The 20,237-nt window shown below is 40.7% G+C and overlaps 1 protein-coding gene across 1 annotated transcript; it reads left to right on the top strand.

Annotated features, from left to right (window-relative positions):
- Positions 1-3,926: 3,926 nt before the first annotated feature.
- Positions 3,927-16,617, top strand: LSM12 (LSM12 homolog). The gene is made up of 5 exons (XM_070944466.1): positions 3,927-4,210; positions 6,787-6,920; positions 12,789-12,898; positions 14,595-14,721; positions 16,495-16,617. Exons 1-5 carry the CDS (start codon positions 4,090-4,092, stop codon positions 16,585-16,587), a joined length of 585 nt encoding a protein of 194 aa, XP_070800567.1. The 5' UTR covers positions 3,927-4,089; the 3' UTR covers positions 16,588-16,617.
- Positions 16,618-20,237: the final 3,620 nt, after the last annotated feature.

The following is a 20,237-nucleotide window of genomic DNA, read 5'->3' as shown; positions in this document are numbered from 1 at the left end:
TCACAAATCCACTCTCGCTGGCTCGTTAACTCTAGTGCTGGGCGCCATATTTTTTCAAATCACTTTCACTCGCTCGTATTTTCTCTTAAATTAAAAAGTCAACAAAGCGCTAATACTTGCGATTTCCGAGTTTCAGGGTTCAAATTGATATTTCCACTGCTTGTTGAGGTTGGTTTCATTCACTTTAAACATTTGCTGCTGCCGGCTTGTTCTGCTGAAGGCAGAATCGTCCCACGCCGTCCGGAGTCTCAGCAGGTTGGGAGGGAGCCGCGCCTGTTTCCTCCCCAGAAGCAATTCCCTGGGGGCTTACAGGGGCTCAACCTGTGCCCTGCTATCTCTCCTCCTTCAATCCGCTGGATTTCGGAGTTTTCGAGCCGCTTCTCGATCGCGAGGCGGCTCTACAGGCGGCGGGGCTGGCGGTCCTTAAAAAGGCACCGTCGTCGCCGAAGGCAAGCAAACCGGAAGTGAAAGACTTCCGGAAAGAAAACATCTTTTAATAAAGGGTGACATGATTAAAAGTTAGAATAAGAGATAGAAATTAGAGAAGGGGGAATATTAGTGTATACACTTTTATATAATAAAATAAAAGCAATAACAAGAGAAAGCATGGAATAATTGAATGATGACAGACTGCAACTTAATATAAATGTGTATCATTATTAGAAATATATAAATTGATTGTAATAACTACTGTATGATTAATTCTACTAGTTTTATTTGTATTAGAATGTATGACACCCAGGTGCCACACTGTTCACACATTGATATGTTTGTAAAAAAATAAAAAACCTTTTTAAAAAAGAATCCAACACCTAGGCACACAAAAGGGTCAGAGATTATCATAGTCTGCAGGGTGAGAAAAACCACATTTCCTCCCCTCTGGAGCCCACACATTTCCCGGAGTAAACACATCAGCAGGCATGTCTGCAGAATTCATGAACAAGGAATGAATTTCCCTATAAATATTGCTACCTCTGGCTTTAATTTGCAGCCACTTTCAACCTGCTGTCCGTTTCGCTGTCTGGCTGCCGAATAAACTGTATCTCTACTTTGAGCAATTGTCCTGTGTCCTTCACTGGGTGTCTCAGCTTGGAAACAGACAGCAAATTCTTCTAACAGGAGGACTACCTGAAAGTTTGATCAGACTCATGGTTGTCATTTGCAAAAATGAATACATTCTATCAAGGTCTATGGAGATTGTCAGTCATCCAGGTCATGGTTGTTCCAAAGGTGCTTTTTCAAGAGGCAACTGGACTTTGTTTTGGGACTGGAACTGAAAAAGCTTCTTGGATGAGAAGTGAAACGTCTTCAAGGAAAAACAAAGAAAATCCAGATGCCTCTTGAAAAAGCACCTTTGGGATGTTCTATCAGCAATAGATTTTTCTATTATGCCATTAATAATTGAATATTTTAAACACGGAACTCTTAATTTGAAGAAGTTTAATCCCTCTATGGAACTCAGTGAAGGGAGGCCTGAACATAAATACAATTACAGGTAGTCCTCATGTTACAACCATATTTGAGCCCAACATTTCCATTGCTAAAGCAAAGCAGTTGTTAAGTGGGTTTTGTCCCATTTTGCAAACTTTTTTGCCACAGTTAAGCAAATCACTGCAGTTGTTAAGTGAATCATGCAGTCATTAAGCGACTCTGGCTTCCCCCACTGACTTTGCTTGTTAGTTGCTGGCTAGGAAGGTTACAAATGGTGATCACAGGACCCTGGAACAGTGCAACTGTCATAAACACATGCCAGTCATCAAGCACCTGAAATTTGAACATGTAGGCCATGGGGATGCTGCAACAGCTGTGTGAAAACTGGTCATAAGTTATTCTTTTCAGTGCCATTGTAACTGGTCACTAAATGAATGGTTGTAAATCGAGGACTACCTGTAACAGTTTTTGCAAGTATGGGAATTTCCAGAGAATAGCCATGCTAGGCTTTGCAACAAAAACATGAGTTGATTACACCTTAGATACCAACAGATTTTATGACATAAATTTTCATGAATTGCATTCTGATTCTTTGAACATTTGTAAGCTGTCCAGAAACCTTGGTATAATAAATTACTGTAATTTTTAAAATGCCACAGGAATCTTGTTATCTATCCAAATATATAAATGTATACTTGAAAGGGGACAGATGGAAAATCACAGTTCTTGAGGTAACAACACACTGAAAGCCACAGTAGTGTAGAGCTTAAAGGGATTGGAGCAGTGGCGAAATGTAAAATTTGTTACTACTAGTTCTATGGGCGTGGCTTGGTTGGGGGGGTTTAATGTGGCTGGGTGGGCGTGGCCAACTTTTTTTTTTACTTTTAAAAGCATTTTTTCTACAACCTCTTTGGCCGAAGAGGTTGTAGAAAAAATACTTTTAAAAGTAAAAAAAACAGCCTCTGATGATCGCGCGGTTCAGCTGGGCATGGGGGGGGTGCAGGGATTTTTGCTAGTGGTTCTCCGAACCACCTACAGCCATCATTACCGGATCAGGCAATCTGGTCCGAACCAGGAACATTTCACCCCTGGATTGGAGGTTCATGTCCACCTTTAGGAATGTTAGAAGAAATATCCTTCTGGGTTCAGCTCCAAGTGGGGAAAAAGACACTGGAAACATGGAGACTGCTTGGAAAGATGGTTTAATGGTGGACAGGATCACATAGTTCGAGTTCCTGAACAGAAAAGGGGCGAGATACAGCGAGTCCTCGGGTTTTATGCTTTCTCTGGCTTTGAACTTCCTGGGGCCCCGAAAAAGTATCCTGATTGGTTGTCAGACTCCCAGGGGGTGGGGGTCTTAGCTAGCCTTGCTGGCTGATGTAATCTTCCCAGGTGCCATGTGGTGAGTTTCTGCTGCTAGATGGGTCCCATTGTGTTAGTTTCTGTTGCTATTGTGTTGCAGATGATGGTCTATTGACAAAGATTGAGTTTCTGCCTCTGCCCCATTGACAAAAGGGGGGAGGCAGGAAGGTGGGAGCTGTTTTGTCTTTAAAACATGCTTCTCCATTTCTCATGCAGGGAAACATAATATTCTGCCTTTTTAATATTTCCTAAAATATTTCATTCTTCCAGGAAAGGGGTGGGTGCTAACTTCCTACAAGTCCCTGCAAACTTTCCATGAGTTCATCCACCATATATCCAAATATATTTTATTCTTTACCGTTTCCATCTTCCCTTAAAACATTAACAGAATCCACAACGGACTGAGAATCAGTGTCGCCACTAGATAATTGACAGTTAAGCTGAAACTAAGTTAATCAACTAAAATTAGCAAACTTCCTCAACCCCCCCAAATAAGGAATAAATATTTTTCCTTCACAGCTGTCTGGATCTCATTTTCATTTATTGTTGCACAGCCCTGGCTCGAGTTGGAACCCCAAATTATTCTTGACAGCAGTTTTATTGCGGGTTAAATTTATTCTCGAAGAGGTAAGCCTGCAGTCTTACAACTGAAATGTAAGCGTGCTTGCTCAGAAGCAGCCTTTACTACACAAACTGTATGTACAATCATATCCGCGACGCATCTCCTCGTAGTAAGGGTGAAGTTCTATGCCCATTTACTGAGAACAAATTCAAGCAAATCTTACCCGGGTTTATTTCAAGGAAAACTTGCATAAAGTCCCAGGCTCCCAGCCCAAACGCCTCCAACCCCTCCCCCCCCCCCCCCCCCCCGAGATTCACCGGCTCAGGACCACCCCGTTGTCCTTCCAGGACCCACCCGTTTCCCGGCGCTCCGCCCCCTTTTAACCGGCCTTTCAGTCCCGTCACATTCTTTCTGAACGTTGGAATGGGAGCCTTGCTGGAAGGGAGCCCCTCCCTAAGAAGGAACCGCCGAACAGCTAACCAACCGCTTCTAGCTTTGCGAGGTGACATCACGTGCGTGCGTGGCTGACGTACAGACCGGGCGCCCGTCGCTTTGGCCACTCGTCCTTTTTTTTCCCCCCCGCCTAGGCTGAGGGAGCCAGGTGCCTAAATAAAGAGTCGAGCGCACCGGGATCGGTTTCGGCGCTCCGTTTCTTCGCGCCTTCCCTTCTGCCACCTCGGCGAAGGTTGCAGAGGCGCAGCTGGGGAGCGAAGGGGGCCTGGACCTGAAACAAAATGGCGGCCCCGGGCGAGTACTTCAGTGTGGGCAGTCAGGTGTCGTGCCGGACTTGCCAGGAGCAGCGGCTGCAAGGCGAGGTGGTGGCTTTTGATTACCCCAGCAAGATGTTGGCACTCAGTATCCTGACTGGAAGAGGGGTAGGGCAAGGGGACGCCGGCACCGGGTTTGTAAGGAGGCTGTAAGGGGGCACGTGAGCTCGCTCCCTCTTCAGCAGCTAGAGGCAGTTTGAGGATCTGTGACAGATTTAGAAAGGTTGGGGCTGTTGCTGGAGTGAGCTCTACGTCAAAGACTCCGGAAACCTATGAGCGTGGTTTTGGGGGAGGGGGCCTAATTTTGAAAGAGAAGACTTGACTGAAATGCTGTCTGGGTATTAGTTGAGCCAGGCAATTACTGTTTCAATATGGAATGGGGAATCTGGAGCAAGAGGTGAACCTGTATAGCGGGCGTGTCCAACCTGCGGCCCACTGGACCCTAGCAGCCTTGGACAGATTATCTATCTATCTATCTATCTATCTATCTATCTATCTATCTATCTTTCTATCTTTATTTATTTATTTATTTATTTATTTATTTATTTATTTATTTATTTATTTCAATTTGTATACCGCCCTTCTCCTAGTGGACTCAGGGTGGTGAACAGCCAGAGCTATAACACATGCAGATACAAAATTTAAAATTGTTAAAAGAATTATATAACTGGCCCAATTTAAAACTGTTCAATTTAAAACCCCATGACAATTTAAAACTAAAAAACGAAAAAGACTAAAAAAGGGGGAGGGGGTTCACGCCAGCCCTGCTTGATGGAAAAGAAAAGTTTTCAGGGCACGGCGAAAGACCCGGAGATCCGATATCCTTCGTATCTCCGGGGGCAAATCGTTCCAGAGGGCAGGAGCTGCCACAGAGAAGGCCCTCCCCCTGGGGGTCGCCAGCCGACATTGCCTGGCTGACGGCACCCTGAGGAGTCCCTCTCTGTGGGTGCGTACTGGTCGGTGGGAGGCTATCGGCGGCAGAAGGCGGTCCTGCAAATACCCAGGTCCTATGCCATGGAGCGCTTTAAAGGTGGTAACCAACACCTTGAAGCGCACCTGGAAGACAACTGGAAGCCAATGCAGCTCACGCAGGAGAGGTGTCACATGGGAGCGCCCCCTGGCGCTAATGGATGGATAAGATGTGAAAACTGAAGTACAGAAAGTGCTTTCTGGCATTGTAATAGAAATGGAAGAAAAATTGGATATGTTAAGAATATATAATTTATGGAGCTAGGGTGCATGGCGGGTGCTTGGTGGAGTAGGAGGAATGGAGACTGGTGCAGGGTTTTTTATTGAGAGTGAAGATTTAAGTTAAACCTGAGGAAGTTGGAGACAGCCTTGACTTGGTAGAAAAGCATCTGCACTTGATATAACTCACAGAAAATGTAATACGTGATTTCTCAACATTTGATGGATAGTTTATTTATTTATTTATTTATTTATTGAATTTGTATACCGCCCTACTCCCAAAGGACTCAGGGCAGTGAACAGCCATAGGAATAAAACATATAAATACAAAATTTAAAATAGATTAAAACGAATTAAATAATTTGGCTGAACAAATTTAAAACCCCAATAATTTAAAACCAGATTTAAAATTTCCATTTAAAAAGGGGAAAGACTTAGGTCAGGCCGGCTTGATGAAATAGGAAGGTCTTAAGCACACGACGGAAGGTACGCAGATCCGGGATCCTCCGTATCTCCGGGGGGAGCTCGTTCCAGATAGTAGGTGCCCCCACAGAGTAATCTAGTGTATTAATAATTGTCTTTGGAAAGCGTTGTATGCAAGCCTGTAAATTGTAAGTCTTCATTTGCTGTTTATGCAATTGCTTTTGATGTAGCTATTGAGTGATAAGTGTGTGTATATATGTAAATCCTTCCTGAGAGTATTTGGTTTGGGATATCTTATACTGTTATGTGAACTGGAATGCAATTTGAATTGGAAAGATTTGGGGCAAAAGAGAAAGGTGCTTTCGGTCTTCAATAGTTATCTCTTGTAACTGCTATGGATCTTCACTGAGCATATTCAGGCACTCATGGCCTGGGCCATAGTTCTTGAATTGAGGAAGAACTCGAAGTTGACTTTGAGTGATAGAGGTTAATATACTATTTCAGTGTGATATACAGTACATTTATAGCAATTGAAAGGCAAGAAGCTAGGTTTGGGATAACATGTCCTAGCAATGCAATGGTCTATCTGGCGTCTTCACGGAGGAAAAGGACTATCTAATGGTGTTGCAGACTAGCAGCACAAGACGCTGTTGCATATGGTAGGAGGCTGAAAAAGTAAATCTTTGATCTGATCCCGAAAGCTTGTTAATTTTATTACAATGAAATTAGTGTTCAGGGTGATTTGACAGCAGCCTCATGGATGTATATGAACAGTCCACAGAGGTTTTGTGTGCCCTTACAGCAGTTTTTCAGTGGAACTGATAAAGCTACTAAGAAAATGGGGGTGGGATGGGGTTTGGTTTATTTAGCACCTGTTGCTCAATATTTTAAGTGAATGAATCCTGTGCTGTTGATTTTGTTTGCAACTATTCTCAGGAGGCAATCTTGATTATATTGAATGTTACCATAAATATAAATTCTTCTTTCATAGAAGTTATCATTTTCTGAGCTGCTGTACAACCTTTGTATGTTTCCTTAATGTTTTTCCCCCAGAATGCCCTTCCTCAAGTGGTAAACCTAACCATGCAGATATCTTGCTTATAAATTTACAGTATGTATCAGAAGTTAACATAATCAATGACCGCACAGAAACACCCCCACCTTTAGCTTCACTCAATGTTACCAAGGTAAGAATCTTGTGAAGATGGTTTTTCAAGTCATTGAAAATACTGAAGCTACCATTCACAAACTATTCACAGCATAAACTGTTTATTTCCATTTGGCTTTTAAACTGCATCTTGATGTTCTTTTTTTAAAAAAAATTATTTATCCATTTTTTCCTTAAACATACATAGGTGCTTAATGAACAGTGTATTGTCTGAGTCATTTTAGGTTTACAAAATAATTCTGATATTAATGATAATAGTTGAATTAATAGTAATGATCAATTTACTTTATGCTCAATACTAATGACAATAATGGTACTATTCAGGTATATCTGATAATAGTCTTTCAACGTCTAACATTTGCGTCTACATGTTAATTGTAATATATAGCAGTATACCTAGTAATATTTTCCCCCTTTCTAATTTCTACCTCTATTTTCTAACTCTTAAGCAAATCTTATATTAAGAAGTATTCTATATCTATCCATCATCTCTTGCCCTTTTTAGTATTTCAACTCTTATTGATTTTTTGACCAATCTCCCATACTCCTCCCTTGGGATCTTGCATCTCCTTACATCACTTTTATTTAATCTAAATATTTTGTCTGCCTCTACATCTACCTCTCGCTGTTGAATCTCCAGCATGCCCATCAGTGACTCTTTCATCACTCCTGGGAGTTCTTTCTCTTTGTCCTCTTCTATATTTTGAGCTCTTAAAGTGTGGTCTGCCTGCTCCATTTCAGGAATTTTTACTATCTCTTCCTCATCTTTATCAGTTTGTATTGTTTGTTGATTTGTCTCCTCTATTTCTTCCTCTACTCTTCTTTCTCCTCTATTTCTTAAATTTCTTGTACATTTTTCATTATCATTTGCGGATAATTTCCTGATCTCACATCTGTGTCATGTATCAGTTCCTTCATCTCCCTATGGTTCCTTGTCATAGCTTCCTGAATACATTGAAGCATCAATAGTATTTCTTTTTGAGATGCATCTAATTCTCCCTGTTGTGACATTTTACTTTATTGAGTAATTCTTAGCCCATTAAATTAATCTACCAAGATCCCAATGTCCCAATTGTCCATCACACCAAAAGGCCAATATTAGAAAAATTTAGTCAATCCCGGAACTGTTCCTCAAAATGCACAATGTTTATTGAGCTGGCGCTCAAGTCGGACAGTGAGGAGGCTGAAGAAGATGTGCCAGAGGCAGGGATTCAGCCAGGGCCTTCAGAACCTCCAGAAACTCCTTTAAGTGAAGAGGACGAAGAGGAGGAGCCTCTTCTCAATGCACAGGTGTGCAGAGCTGCCAAAAGGCAGGAGTGGCTCCTCAGGAGAAGGTCTCCTCGAGAGTAAGGCTTGGGGCTAATTGGCCACTCCCTTAGCCTATTTAAGAAAGTATGCAGCTTGTAACAAGCTGCAGGAAACAACTTTAGTTCACTCTCTTTCGTGTCTGCAAAACTGCTTCTGGGCTTTCTGCCAACTCTAGTAAGACTGTGATTACCTTATCATAGAATTCTGGTAGGCTGTTAAGACAGTGCATTAACAGCCTTTGAATAATAAAGACTAAGTTCTTTTGAGTAAATAAGCTTTGTATAGAGTTTGTGTGTGCTGCGTTCTTTGGGGTCCGTAGCTGGGGCAGAACAAGTTTGGCCATAATGGCTGTCTCTCTTCTTTGTTGGTCGGGAGGGCGCCTCAGATCAAGCGGAAAGAGAGGGAGGGAGCCGCTCTCCCGCAATCAGCAAGTGATCCCTCCTTTCTTTGTCACCCCTCCAGGGTGACTTTGTCCCCTTAGGGCCCCCCAACAAGGAAGAATTGGCCGGGATTTCATAGAGCCCCGCTATCCCGACTGTCTCGCTGCAATGCCAAACCGGAAGTCTGCATCTTGATGTTCTTAATCGTGTAGTTTGAGTAGCAACACTAGTTTTCAAGTTAATTTTTCTGGTAATTTACTTGTTAAATATTGCCTAATCCAGGAATTCTCAAACTATTCATTTTATAAAATTGCAATACTAAGGTTGTACAATCCTTCTCATTAACAGTTCAAATGATTTCATTTGGGTTTGGCTTGGCCAAGAAATAAATACGTTTCATCATATTTTCTTGACTTTTACTAGTAGTACTTGGTCAACTTTGACTTTTCTCTTGCCACACAACAAAAATATTTTCATTTTGAAAGGCTGGAAGTTTCAAATAACAGATAAAAATACTGAATTTTGCTAATCTGTACACTGCGAGAGACACCCTATAGGTTGTGAATATGCTGCTACATTGGAATTTATAAGCCAGCAGAAGATCACTTGCCAGTCACAGTAGTGATGAATAGTTTAACCATATTTCAAAATCCAAGCCACAGTTGGCTGCCCATTCTTTTTTTTTAAACTTTTATTTCATAGTCAGCATACATCATAAACAAAAAATCAATCATATATATATATATATATATATATATATATATATATATATATATATATATATATATATATATATTTCCCCCCCCCTCCCCGGACTTCCCAGAACAAATGCAGGGTAAAAACATTTAACAAACCTTAATAAAAGACCCCACAAACTAACTAACTATAGATTTATCTATCACTTGTACTTTAACTCTCCTTATTCAAAACAAAATATAACTTTTCTTGCTTAAAGGTAGTTAATCCCAATTAATTCAACAATAAACAAACAATTTAAAGCCCTTGAAAATATATTGAAAAATCTATAACCTTAAATTTAACATCCAAAAGAAAGTTTCTCTTTTAGTCCATTACTTAAAGTAATTTCTAGATATAATCCATCCAATCATAACCATACAGATCATATCCTTAATCACGTTTATATAACAGTTGAAACATCCAGTCATAAATAAAAAAAATTTCAAAACCAAACAAATCATATCCTTAATAAAAATTAATCATGTCTTGAATACCAATACAATCACCTCCACAGAATAACATTAATGTATATAACCTTAAATTTCCAAAAGAAAATTTCTTTTTTAACCTAAGATCAACTTTAAATCATAAAAATCTGTTTTTATAATCCATCTAATCATAGGTAAAAATTCACATTTATATAACAGTTGAAACATCCAGTCATAAGTAAAAAAAATTTTTCAAAACCAAACAAATCATATCCTTAATAAAAATCTTGAATACCAATACAATCATTCACCATGTTATCCTGCCTAACAAAGAGGAATAAAATTCTTCCACTTCCATTTCCCCCTGGTTTTTTTCCGAGCCTTCTTCTTCCGCTTTATTCCACCATCTTTTATTTTTACAAGCTTTTGTGTATTCAACTGTAATTTTATCTTCCAATCCTGTGCAGCTCGCAAAGTAGTTCCTTTTAAGAAACACACCTCTTTAATTAGGATTAAAAGTCCATTTTTATAAAGAAATTGTAATGTTCCATTTTTAATCCTTCTTGATATCTTGAAAATCCAAGCTTCTCCCAGCACTTTTCCTCTCTGCATCAAAACCTCTGGATAGATCTCTCTCCATATCTCCGGATTAACCTCCTTCAAGCCCATCAGTTTATTCATAGTTTGGAAAACATCCTTTCCATGTTCCTCAGGCGTTTTTACTTGAATTACTTGTTCTTCCTCCTCTTTCAACATTGCATCTTTGTTATCAATTTGAGTAATAAACTTCTCAAAGATCTCATCCAGTCTTTCCATAAATGATTTTTGCCATGCTTCCAAAAAATCCACTGTCAGTATTTGTACACTTGCTGAATTATGTGCTGAGAAACCTCCATTCTCTTCAAAAATCTTTGCCTTTACCATCTTTTCTTATGCTGCAAACTTCATTCAGCAAAGCTTCAAAGTACTGACAGCTATAACGACCTTAACAAGCGCAAAAAAGCTTTAACAATCACTTTCTTCTTAAACTTCCGTTCTCTATCAGCGCCATTTTGGATCTCTTTAAAACTTTCATTCGAATATGAAAGGACTCATTATTCATCAGAGTTAAAGGAAAGAAAAATACTTGCGAGAAGCTCTCCTGTTTTGTTCTGCCTGCGTAAAAATCGATCCTTGAAATCACTTGTTTCGCAGGGATGGTCGCGGCGCCTTGATCCGTCAGAGACGGAATCCCGAGTCTGGAGCTGCTTTCCAGGCATTTGGGGAGCCCTCACCCTCTGCACCTCCAGGATTAATCCTGGAGGTTTTGGGGGGCTCTACCCTATACACCTGAGCACTCACCTCCCCCTCTTTGCCCAAGGGGGAAGTTCCAGCCACCAAAACGGCTGATTTACGCTGTTTTGGCGGTTTTACAGATCCCGGGAGTAAGAGCTCACAAAGGAGCTGCAGCGGCGCTGCCGGTGCCAGCGGAAGTCCAGTTGGCTGCCCATTCTTATTGTGCAAGCCAGCTGCAGGCTTGGACAGGCAAATTGGGAGCAACTTTTGACAAAGCATGTGTTTTGTGTTCACATGTCTAATCATCTTAAATTTAAATGTCCAGCTCTCTTCCTTTAAATTTCTCATTACCCTCAATTTGGAAATATAACCCATAACAACTTTCAGGCAACATAAAGTATCATAGCCATTTCTTTAAATGCATTCTTAATCTTGAGAGTAGTTTATTGTTCAACTATATCTCATTTCTCTGATGTATTTTAGTTGGACAAAGCAGCTTTCCCTCAGTGTTATATATGATTATAGACTATAGTGGACTGGATGGAAGAATGCTAGATTCAAGAAAGCTGGTTTACCCTCTTGTTTATCACTAGAATGAGGTTGTCCCTATTAAGGCAGTGGGCCAGCTGTTTATCAGTTTTTCCCCCTTTTTACCTAAAAGCCTTGTCTCCAGGTTACTGATTTTAAGGCTCTTCCTTTAGCCATAGAGCAGGGCTGTCAAATCTGTGGCCCGCGGGCCAGATGCGTCACGCGCTAGCCACGCCTGTGCCCGGTTTAGCGAAGGGGAAGAAAGTCCCAATACGTCACGTGACGCCACCAGTTTGCCATAGAGGGTCTAACTTTTGCTTGCCTGAATTTGGGATTGATTACATAGATGTAAGCATTTTGTAGGAATAATGGGAGTGAGAAATCAAATGTTCAGAAGTTCATCATTTTGTACATGTTACATGTGAGATTTGGAAAACTAATACACATTTCAATGTACAGTATGTATTAAGAGTCAAATAATCTGGCTTTGGATTGGACATGCAACAAATGGGTTGCAGGTGTACAGCAGTATTTACAATCATACCAAGTGAGTATTGCAACTTGCAGAAATATTTGCCTCTACAGTATAAGGTCAAGAGTTTGGTACCACTGCCTTTCAGGGTTACGGTAGTGCAATTTTGCTAAATGAGTTTGTCTATAGAAATATAGCTCTTTTATATGCCTGTTGAGACTATATTCCCAATTAAGTGACTTCTTCATCTGTCAGTCTTCATTGGCACTTGTTAATTGAGTGAAAAAACATGGAGGCTTGTTGGTGTTGTTCAGTAGCCACAGTTTAGTTATTGCCAAAGAAATAAAAGAAATGGATTTAGTTACGGAAAACTACAGTCCCAAATCTCTTTCCCACAAATAAAGCTGTATGTGGAGCATTTTCTATATTTCTTCTAGACCGGTGTTTCTCAAACTTGGCAACTTTATGATGTTGTGGACTTCAACTCCCAGAATTCTTGGCTTTGGATATTAGGTTGGGTTATGTCACCTGTACTTTGTTGTCCCTCACCTTTCCCCCTCATTCACTTTAATCTTAAAAGTACCTAATTGCTTCCATATTTTAAAATTCTCTTTGTTTTACATTGTTTGGAGAGTTTTTAAAGAGCTTAACTTCATGAGATGGGATTTGTCCCATCTATGTCATCCAGACTTTGTGTTCCTGCAAATCAAATTCCATTTGAAGATTAAGGTTACTGCATCTCTCATGCACCTTTATAGCTTGCAAACAAAGCACGGATGGAGAAGGAAGAAAAGCTGAGCCAGGCGTATGCAATTAGTGCTGGAGTCTCTTTGGAAGGACAGCAACTATTCCAGACTATACACAAGACGTAAGTAGCAGGACTTTTTACAGATATAATATACTAGGATCAGGATGGCAAACCTATGGCACGGGTGCCAGAGGTGGCATGCAGAGCCCTCTCTGTGGGCACGCACGCCGTCGCCAGCTGCTCTTCTGGTTTCCAGCGCGTGTGCTGATCTCCGAGTTTCCGGTGCTCTGGCATGCGCACACACACGCATTACGGTTTGGGCACTTGGTGCCGAAACGTTTTGCCATCACTGTACTACGAGATAACTTTGGAGCAGAAATTGCTATGGAGTATGTTTATCCCTCCCAGGCACTGTGATCCCAGCAAATGCAAGCGGATGTTAATTTGGTTTTTCTTTCAGTTTGCTTGAAAACCAAGTGCTTGGAAATTGATTTTTTTTGCCCACTTTTTGTGATTGAAGTTGAATATGCTAGGTCAGTGATGGCTAACCTTTTCTGGACTGAGTGCCCAAAGCGTGCACGCGCAAATGCACGCACGTGCACGCGCAAATGCACGTGCGCATGCCTGAACCCCCAAAAGCAATGCACGTGCGGCCCAGCCCCCGCGTATGCACACGTGCCCCCTGCACACACACTCCACGCATGTGCACACAGCCCCCCCGTACGTGTCCCGCCCCCTGCGCACACGCACACGGCCCCCTGCACACGCCCTGACCCCTGCGCATGCGTGGCAGAGACCTGAAGACCAGCTGGCCGATGGCAGGTGTGCGCACATGCGCAGCGGAACTGAACTGGGGCGATGGCTTGCGTGTCCACAGAGAGGGTGCTGCGTGCCACTTCTGGCACGCGTGCCATAGGTTCGCCATCACGGTGCTAGGTGGATTATTCTAAACCCAGATAATTTGAATTGTTATGGTGGCTATTTGATAGAAAATGGATGTATGATTATTTGCTGGTGAACTTACGTTGGTGGTGTGAATTTTGCTTCATGAAGGCTTCCTCATTTTTATTTTGCGAACTTACTTTACACAAGTTACCCCCTCCCAAATCCCAGTGTATATTCCAATTACTTTTTTGAGATGGAACATTACTTCCAAAGGGTTTAAATTTATTCAATAATGAAAAACAATTATATTGAATCTAATATATTGTGAAGGGTACACAGCTGCTCATTAAAAGAACCAGTTTATAGCTAAAATAGCTATTACACTGTTCCTAGTTTATTACATGATTCTAATGTTACATTTGTTTTTTGCAAGTCTAAAGACATTTTGAGTAAAACCATGCAACAACATTTAAATATCATGCTAACTGATTATGTGGTTTGTTTGATTTTGATTTAGCACTGTGTGAAGTAAGTCCTTGTTTATGATTTATGTCTGTAAATACATATTGTATGTATAAATTTAATCAAATTTCATTGACAAAACCATAATTTAGCATATGTGAACCCAACCTGTATATATCAACAGTTCAGCATTTACAGATGTTAATCTTAATTGAATGTTGTGCACTGATAAAAAATAACAACAATGGCTTTTTTATAAGATTATATACTTCAAAACACTCAGAGCAAATTCACAGTCATGAGAAACTAATATGGGAATGTTCAGGAGTATTAGTTCTTGGGTTAAAAAGGTATTCATTGGACAGATGATCACAGGAACAAACAGCACTCTCCTGTTCCCTTTTTCCATTACAAATTGCCATGAATTTTCATTAGTGAAGCCAATCAAATTTCTCTGTGTTTCCTCCAGTATTAAAGATTGCAAATGGCAAGAGAAGAATATAGTTGTGATGGAAGAAGTTGTCATTGCCCCTCCATACCAAGTGGAAAACTGTAAAGGCAAAGAGGGGAGCGCCCTAAGTCATGTACGCAAAATAGTAAGTACTGTGTACAATGGTCAGAGGTCTGTCAGGGAAAAGAGAAGATGGGGTTCAAAAAATAGCCGCACAAGCAAGTTTGACCTTGATCATACAGATTCAAAAGTGAATTTGAAATGAATTCACATATTGTGTTTTGATTTTGGCATGTGTATGAGCCCAGTCACCGTAATTCATAAATACTGGCTTATACTTATTATATTCTGTGAACTCAAACAATTGTGTTTGATTCTGTGATAATACTTTAACAGACTATGATGATGCAATGTATGACTGTAGCCTTCATATTGTCAATCTCAGGCCCAGAGACAAGACAGTGAGATCCAATCCCAATCCTTTATTTGCTTACACCTAATAGATTATTGCCAAACTAAAGCTATAACTTTCTAAGCTACTAGATATATCTTGAGAGAGTCTACAGTGTGATTACCCTAAACCTCTTTTCACCACCACCACCCCCTTTAGCTCAGGACTGTGCACTTTCTTTATCTGGGTCTCCTGGGAATGGTCTGAATTGGCAAATCTTCCCCCTCTGCTGATGCAGGTGCACATTCCATCACACATGTGTCTCAAGCAATACAGGTAATCCTTGATTTATGACTGGTTGTTTAACAACAGTTTGGAGTTACAGTATCCTCAGAAAGGGTAAAGCACTTCAGCTTTTGTAAATTGTCTCTCGCACATCCTGATGGTTACATGACAGCATTTTGGGCACTTGGCAACCGGCTCACATTTACAACTGGTTGCAGCGTCCCGCACTCACATGACCATGGTTTGCAACTTTTTTTGCCAGTTTCTGGCAAAAAACACCTATTCAGGAGAATGGATTCCAGTTTACGATTACATGATTTGCTTAACAGCTGTAAAAACAATCATAAAATCAGTTCTGGTCATGTGGGTGCCTAGACTTGTGACTGTTGCAACTTACAACTGAACTTACGACTGAAATTCCGATCCCAATTCTGGTCATAAGTTGAAGACTACCTGTAACTTATTTTTAAGTAAATATCTTATCAAACAAGAGGCAAGTTTAAATCCAGATGATCCAGTTTAAATTCAGATGATTAAAGTGGTAGTTGTATTTGTAGTATAGAATGGAACTTCACAATTCTACAGTAGCAGAACTGTGAGAAATTTCTGTGTGTCCTGTTTGAAGTTTTATAGAGAGATACGTTCTGTATGTCAGATACAGAATCTCTTGGTACCGGTATAATTTCCTCAATATTCTTCAATATTTGTAGTGGAACACAGACCTTTTGTATTATTAATTAAGGTAAATGCCTTGTTTTTTCCTTTAGGTATTGTGTTTTCTTCCTTTAAAGCAGGGGTCCCCAACCCCCGGCTGCAGTCCACTATTGGGGTGTGGCCTATTCAGAACCAGGCTGCGTGAGCGATGGGCCAGTGCACATATGCGTGCACGCAGGTCAACCTGCGCAAGTGGCGGGCCAGCACGCGTGCACACATTTGTACAAGTCAAGCTGCATGCGTGCGCGTGCCAACCTGTCGCTCACACAACTCGAGCTACATGCATGTGTGCACGTGGCCCAGTTCTCTCCCCCCCCCCCCCAACCGCTGCAAAGGTTAGGGACAGCTTTCTTTAAAGAAGAAAAAATGACTCCCATTTACAGTTCATCAGTGACCCTCAATTTTAAACTGCTGTAAATCATCATCTTGCATTCAACATTTCCAAACTCATCAACCACTACTTTTCATGAGCATACCAACAGTCCCACTAAGACAAGTACTAACTTCTTTGCCTCTTTCTTCATCCAGGTCGAGAAACATTTTAGAGATGTCGAAAGCCAAAAGGTGATGCAGCGTTCACAAGTCCAGCCAACACAAAAGGAAAGCACTCTCTCATCCTGAGTTCCACCTGCCCTTCCTGGTTACGACAGATTGCTCCTGTGGGGGTGGGTGGGTGGGTGGGTGGGTGAGCCCTTTGAACATGCAGCAGCAGATGAAACAGACTTCCTCAAAAGAGGGCGGGGGGGTTTCCACTTCTATGTTGTGGCTACCTTGTAATGATGGGACCCACAGTTTCTGAACTTTAGACTTCAAAAACAAGAGAATAATTTAAAAACTCATTCATTACTTGACTAATGGGCTCTTTACTTTTTGCCCTCCAGGTTTCCCCCCAGATCAGTCAGCTGTCTCGTATTTGAGGTTTTTCTCCCTCCCAGATTTTTTTTCCTGCTTTACTAAAATAAATTCCATGCCACCCCCGTTTCTGATGTATGCTAGGAGAATTCAGCTCCTTAGTTGTCCTATTAAAAAGAAAAAATAGAGGAAACAGAAAATAATGAGCTGACTGTGGTGATGTAATTGGGACTTGTCTATGACTGACTATCTCATTTTGGTTTTTGTTTGCACCGGGCAAGGCTTGAATTAGCCTTATTTTTCTTATCTTGAAATACATATATAATAAATATCTATCTCTATATTTATATCTCTATATCTCTATTATTATAATAAATATTGTGTGTGTGTGCGTATACAAGTGAAACTCGAAAAATTAGAATATCGTGCAAAAGTTCATTTATTTCAGTAATGCAACTTAAAAAGTGAAACTAATATATGAGATAGACTCATTATATGCAAAGCGAAATAGTTCAAGCCTTGATTTGTCATAGTTTTGATGATTATGGCTTACAGCTCATGAAAACCCCAAATTCACAATCTCAGAAAATTAGAATATTGTGAAAAGGTTCAATGTTCTAGGCTCAAAAGGTCCCACTCTAATCAGCTAATTAAGCCATAACACCTGCAAAGGGTTCCTGAACCTTTAAATGGTCTCTCAGTCTGGTTCAGTAGGAATCACAATCATGGGAAAGACTGCTGACCTGACAGTTGTGCAGAAAACCATCATTGACACCCTCCACAAGGAGGGAAAGCCTCAAAAGGTAATTGCAAAAGAAGTTGGATGTCCCCAAAGTGCTGTATCAAAGCACATTAATAGAAAGTTATGTGGAAGGGAAAAGTGTGGAAGAAAAAGGTGCACAAGCAGCAGGGATGACCACAGCCTGGAGAGGATTGTCAGGAAAAGGCCATTCAAAAGTGTTGGGGACTTTCACAAGGAGTGGACTGAGGCTGGAGTCAGTGCATCAAGAGCCACCACACACAGACGGATCCTGGACATGGGCTTCAAATGTCGTATTCTTTGTCAAGCCGCTCCTGAACAACAAACAACGTCAGAAGCGTCTTACCTGGACTAAAGAAAAAAAGAACTGGTCTGTTGCTCAGTGGTCCAAAGTCCTCTTTTCTGATGAGAGCAACTTTTGCATCTCATTTGGAAACCAAGGACCCAGAGTCTGGAGGAAGAATGGAGAGGCACACACTGCAAGATGCTTGAAGTCCAGTGTGAAGTTTCCACAGTCTGTGTTGATTTGGGGAGCCATGTCATCTGCTGGTATTGGTCCACTGTGGTTCATTAAGTCCAGGGTCAACACAGCCATCTACCAGGAGATTTTGGAGCACTTCATGCTTCCTTCCGCAGACGAGCTTTATGGGGATGCTGACTTCATTTTCCAGCAGGACTTGGCACCTGCCAAAAGTACCAAAACCTGGTTCAATGACCATGAGATTACTGTGCTTGATTGGCCAGCAAACACGCCTGACCTGAACCCCATAGAGAATCCATGGGGCATTGCCAAGAGAAAGATGAGAGACATGAGACCGAACAATGCAGAAGAGCTGAAGGCCGCTATTGAAGCATCCTGGTCTTCCATAACACCTCAGCAGTGCCACAGGCTGATAGCATCCATGCCACACCTCATTGAGGCAGTAATGGATGCAAAAGGGAGCCAAACCAAGTACTGAGTACATATGCATGCTTATACTTTTCAGAGGTCCGATATTGTTCTATGTACAATCCTTGTTTTATTGATTTCATGTAATATTCTAATTTTCTGAGATTGTGAATTTGGGGTTTTCCTGAGCTGTAAGCCATAATCATCAAAATTATGACAAATCAAGGCTTGAGCATCTCGCTTTGCATGTAATGAGTCTCATATATTAGCTTCACCTTTTAAGTTGCATTACTGAAATAAATGAACTTTTGCACAATATTCTAATTTTTCAAGTTTCACCTGTATGTATATCTCCTTTAAATATTTTTCTGGTTCTTGCAGTACTCAAAATTGGGACCATGGCAGAAAAAAATCTCTATGCTTGTTAATCAAGCCTTCTACAGTTGGCATTTTTAGCTTGGGCTTCAGTGGATGACAACCCTTGACAATTCATACTTAGGGTACAAGCTTCTCCAATTTGGTTTTTGCACTAAGTTTTACCTTGCACATTATGTTATATTGCCACAAATTTGAGCTCTACTAATACCACTGGATTAGAACTGCTAACCAACAATACAGATGTAGTGGATAATGAGTCTGTTGGAATCATTCTGTCCTCAAAGGCATGAAAACTAGATCTCATAGCTTACTCTTGGTCATGTGCTGTTCTGACCACAGTGAAGAACCACAGGATTTTCTGTAGGTAAAGGTTGCTTGAGTGAAATGTAGGAGAAACAATCTATATATTGTATGTAGAGACCCAACTTGGGCTGGGGAAGGTCATGAAGATTTGAGCTGAATTCACATGTGATTGTGGTTAGTCTTGCATTGAATGCCTTTTATCCACGGAAATAAAGCATCTGAATTGGCAGGATAATAGAACAGTCTCAGTGGGATTTTTCCCTGTAGCATAGAAAAAACATCTTTCCAGTGGTGTATAGCTGTGTCCATGGCATCTGCAGAGAGAGAAAGAAGTAAATAACATGTGTTGTGCAAATGTACATGTAGCTGCGTAAGCCATCATGATGCAAGTATATCAACTGTATGACACATTTTGACGTCATGGCTTATTGTGGATAGTGTTGGCTGCATCATTGTTAAAAGGACAGGTTACTTCAGTTTTTTTGGTTAAAGATGTTGGAGATCAGGCACAGTAGCTGTAGTTCTGGGGATCCAAGTATGATTTATGAAATCTCTGTCCTGGCAGAGACTGCTATAGGGACACATGGAGACACTCTCCAAAAAGTATTTCTGTCCATAACTCTACTGTATAGCTTTCAGCTAAATTCTTGAAAAGTTCAGCATTTACACTCTGTGCACAATTATTAGGCAAGTTGTATTTTGGAGGATTAATTTCATTATTGAACAACTACAGTGCTCTCTGTCAATCCAAAATGTTAATAAATCTCAAACCAGAACATTTAAGAAAGTAAAAGTGAAGTTTTGGCTTTCTTAGGAGAATATGTGTGCACAATTATTGGGCAACTATTAGTGTGCAGAATTATTATGCAACTAAATGAAAAATGAAAATTTGCCCATCTCATTTATTTGTACCGGTTAAAGTGAGAATAATAAACAACTCAAAGTGTACAAATAAACATTTCTGACAGTTCACAAAAAAAATCAGTGACCAATATAGCCACCCTTCTTTTCAGTAACAGTCATAAGCCTTCCATTCATGGAGTCTGTCAGTTTCTTGATCTGTTGACAATCAACTTTTTGTGCAGCAGC

Source organism: Pituophis catenifer, unplaced genomic scaffold (genome assembly GCF_029215685.1).
Source record: "Pituophis catenifer annectens isolate HBS135680 unplaced genomic scaffold, rPitCat1.0.hap2 SCAF_5, whole genome shotgun sequence".
NCBI lineage: Eukaryota > Metazoa > Chordata > Lepidosauria > Squamata > Colubridae > Pituophis > Pituophis catenifer.
The sequence above is the reverse complement of the archived record's forward strand: the minus strand, read 5'-3'. Positions and strand labels throughout refer to the sequence as shown.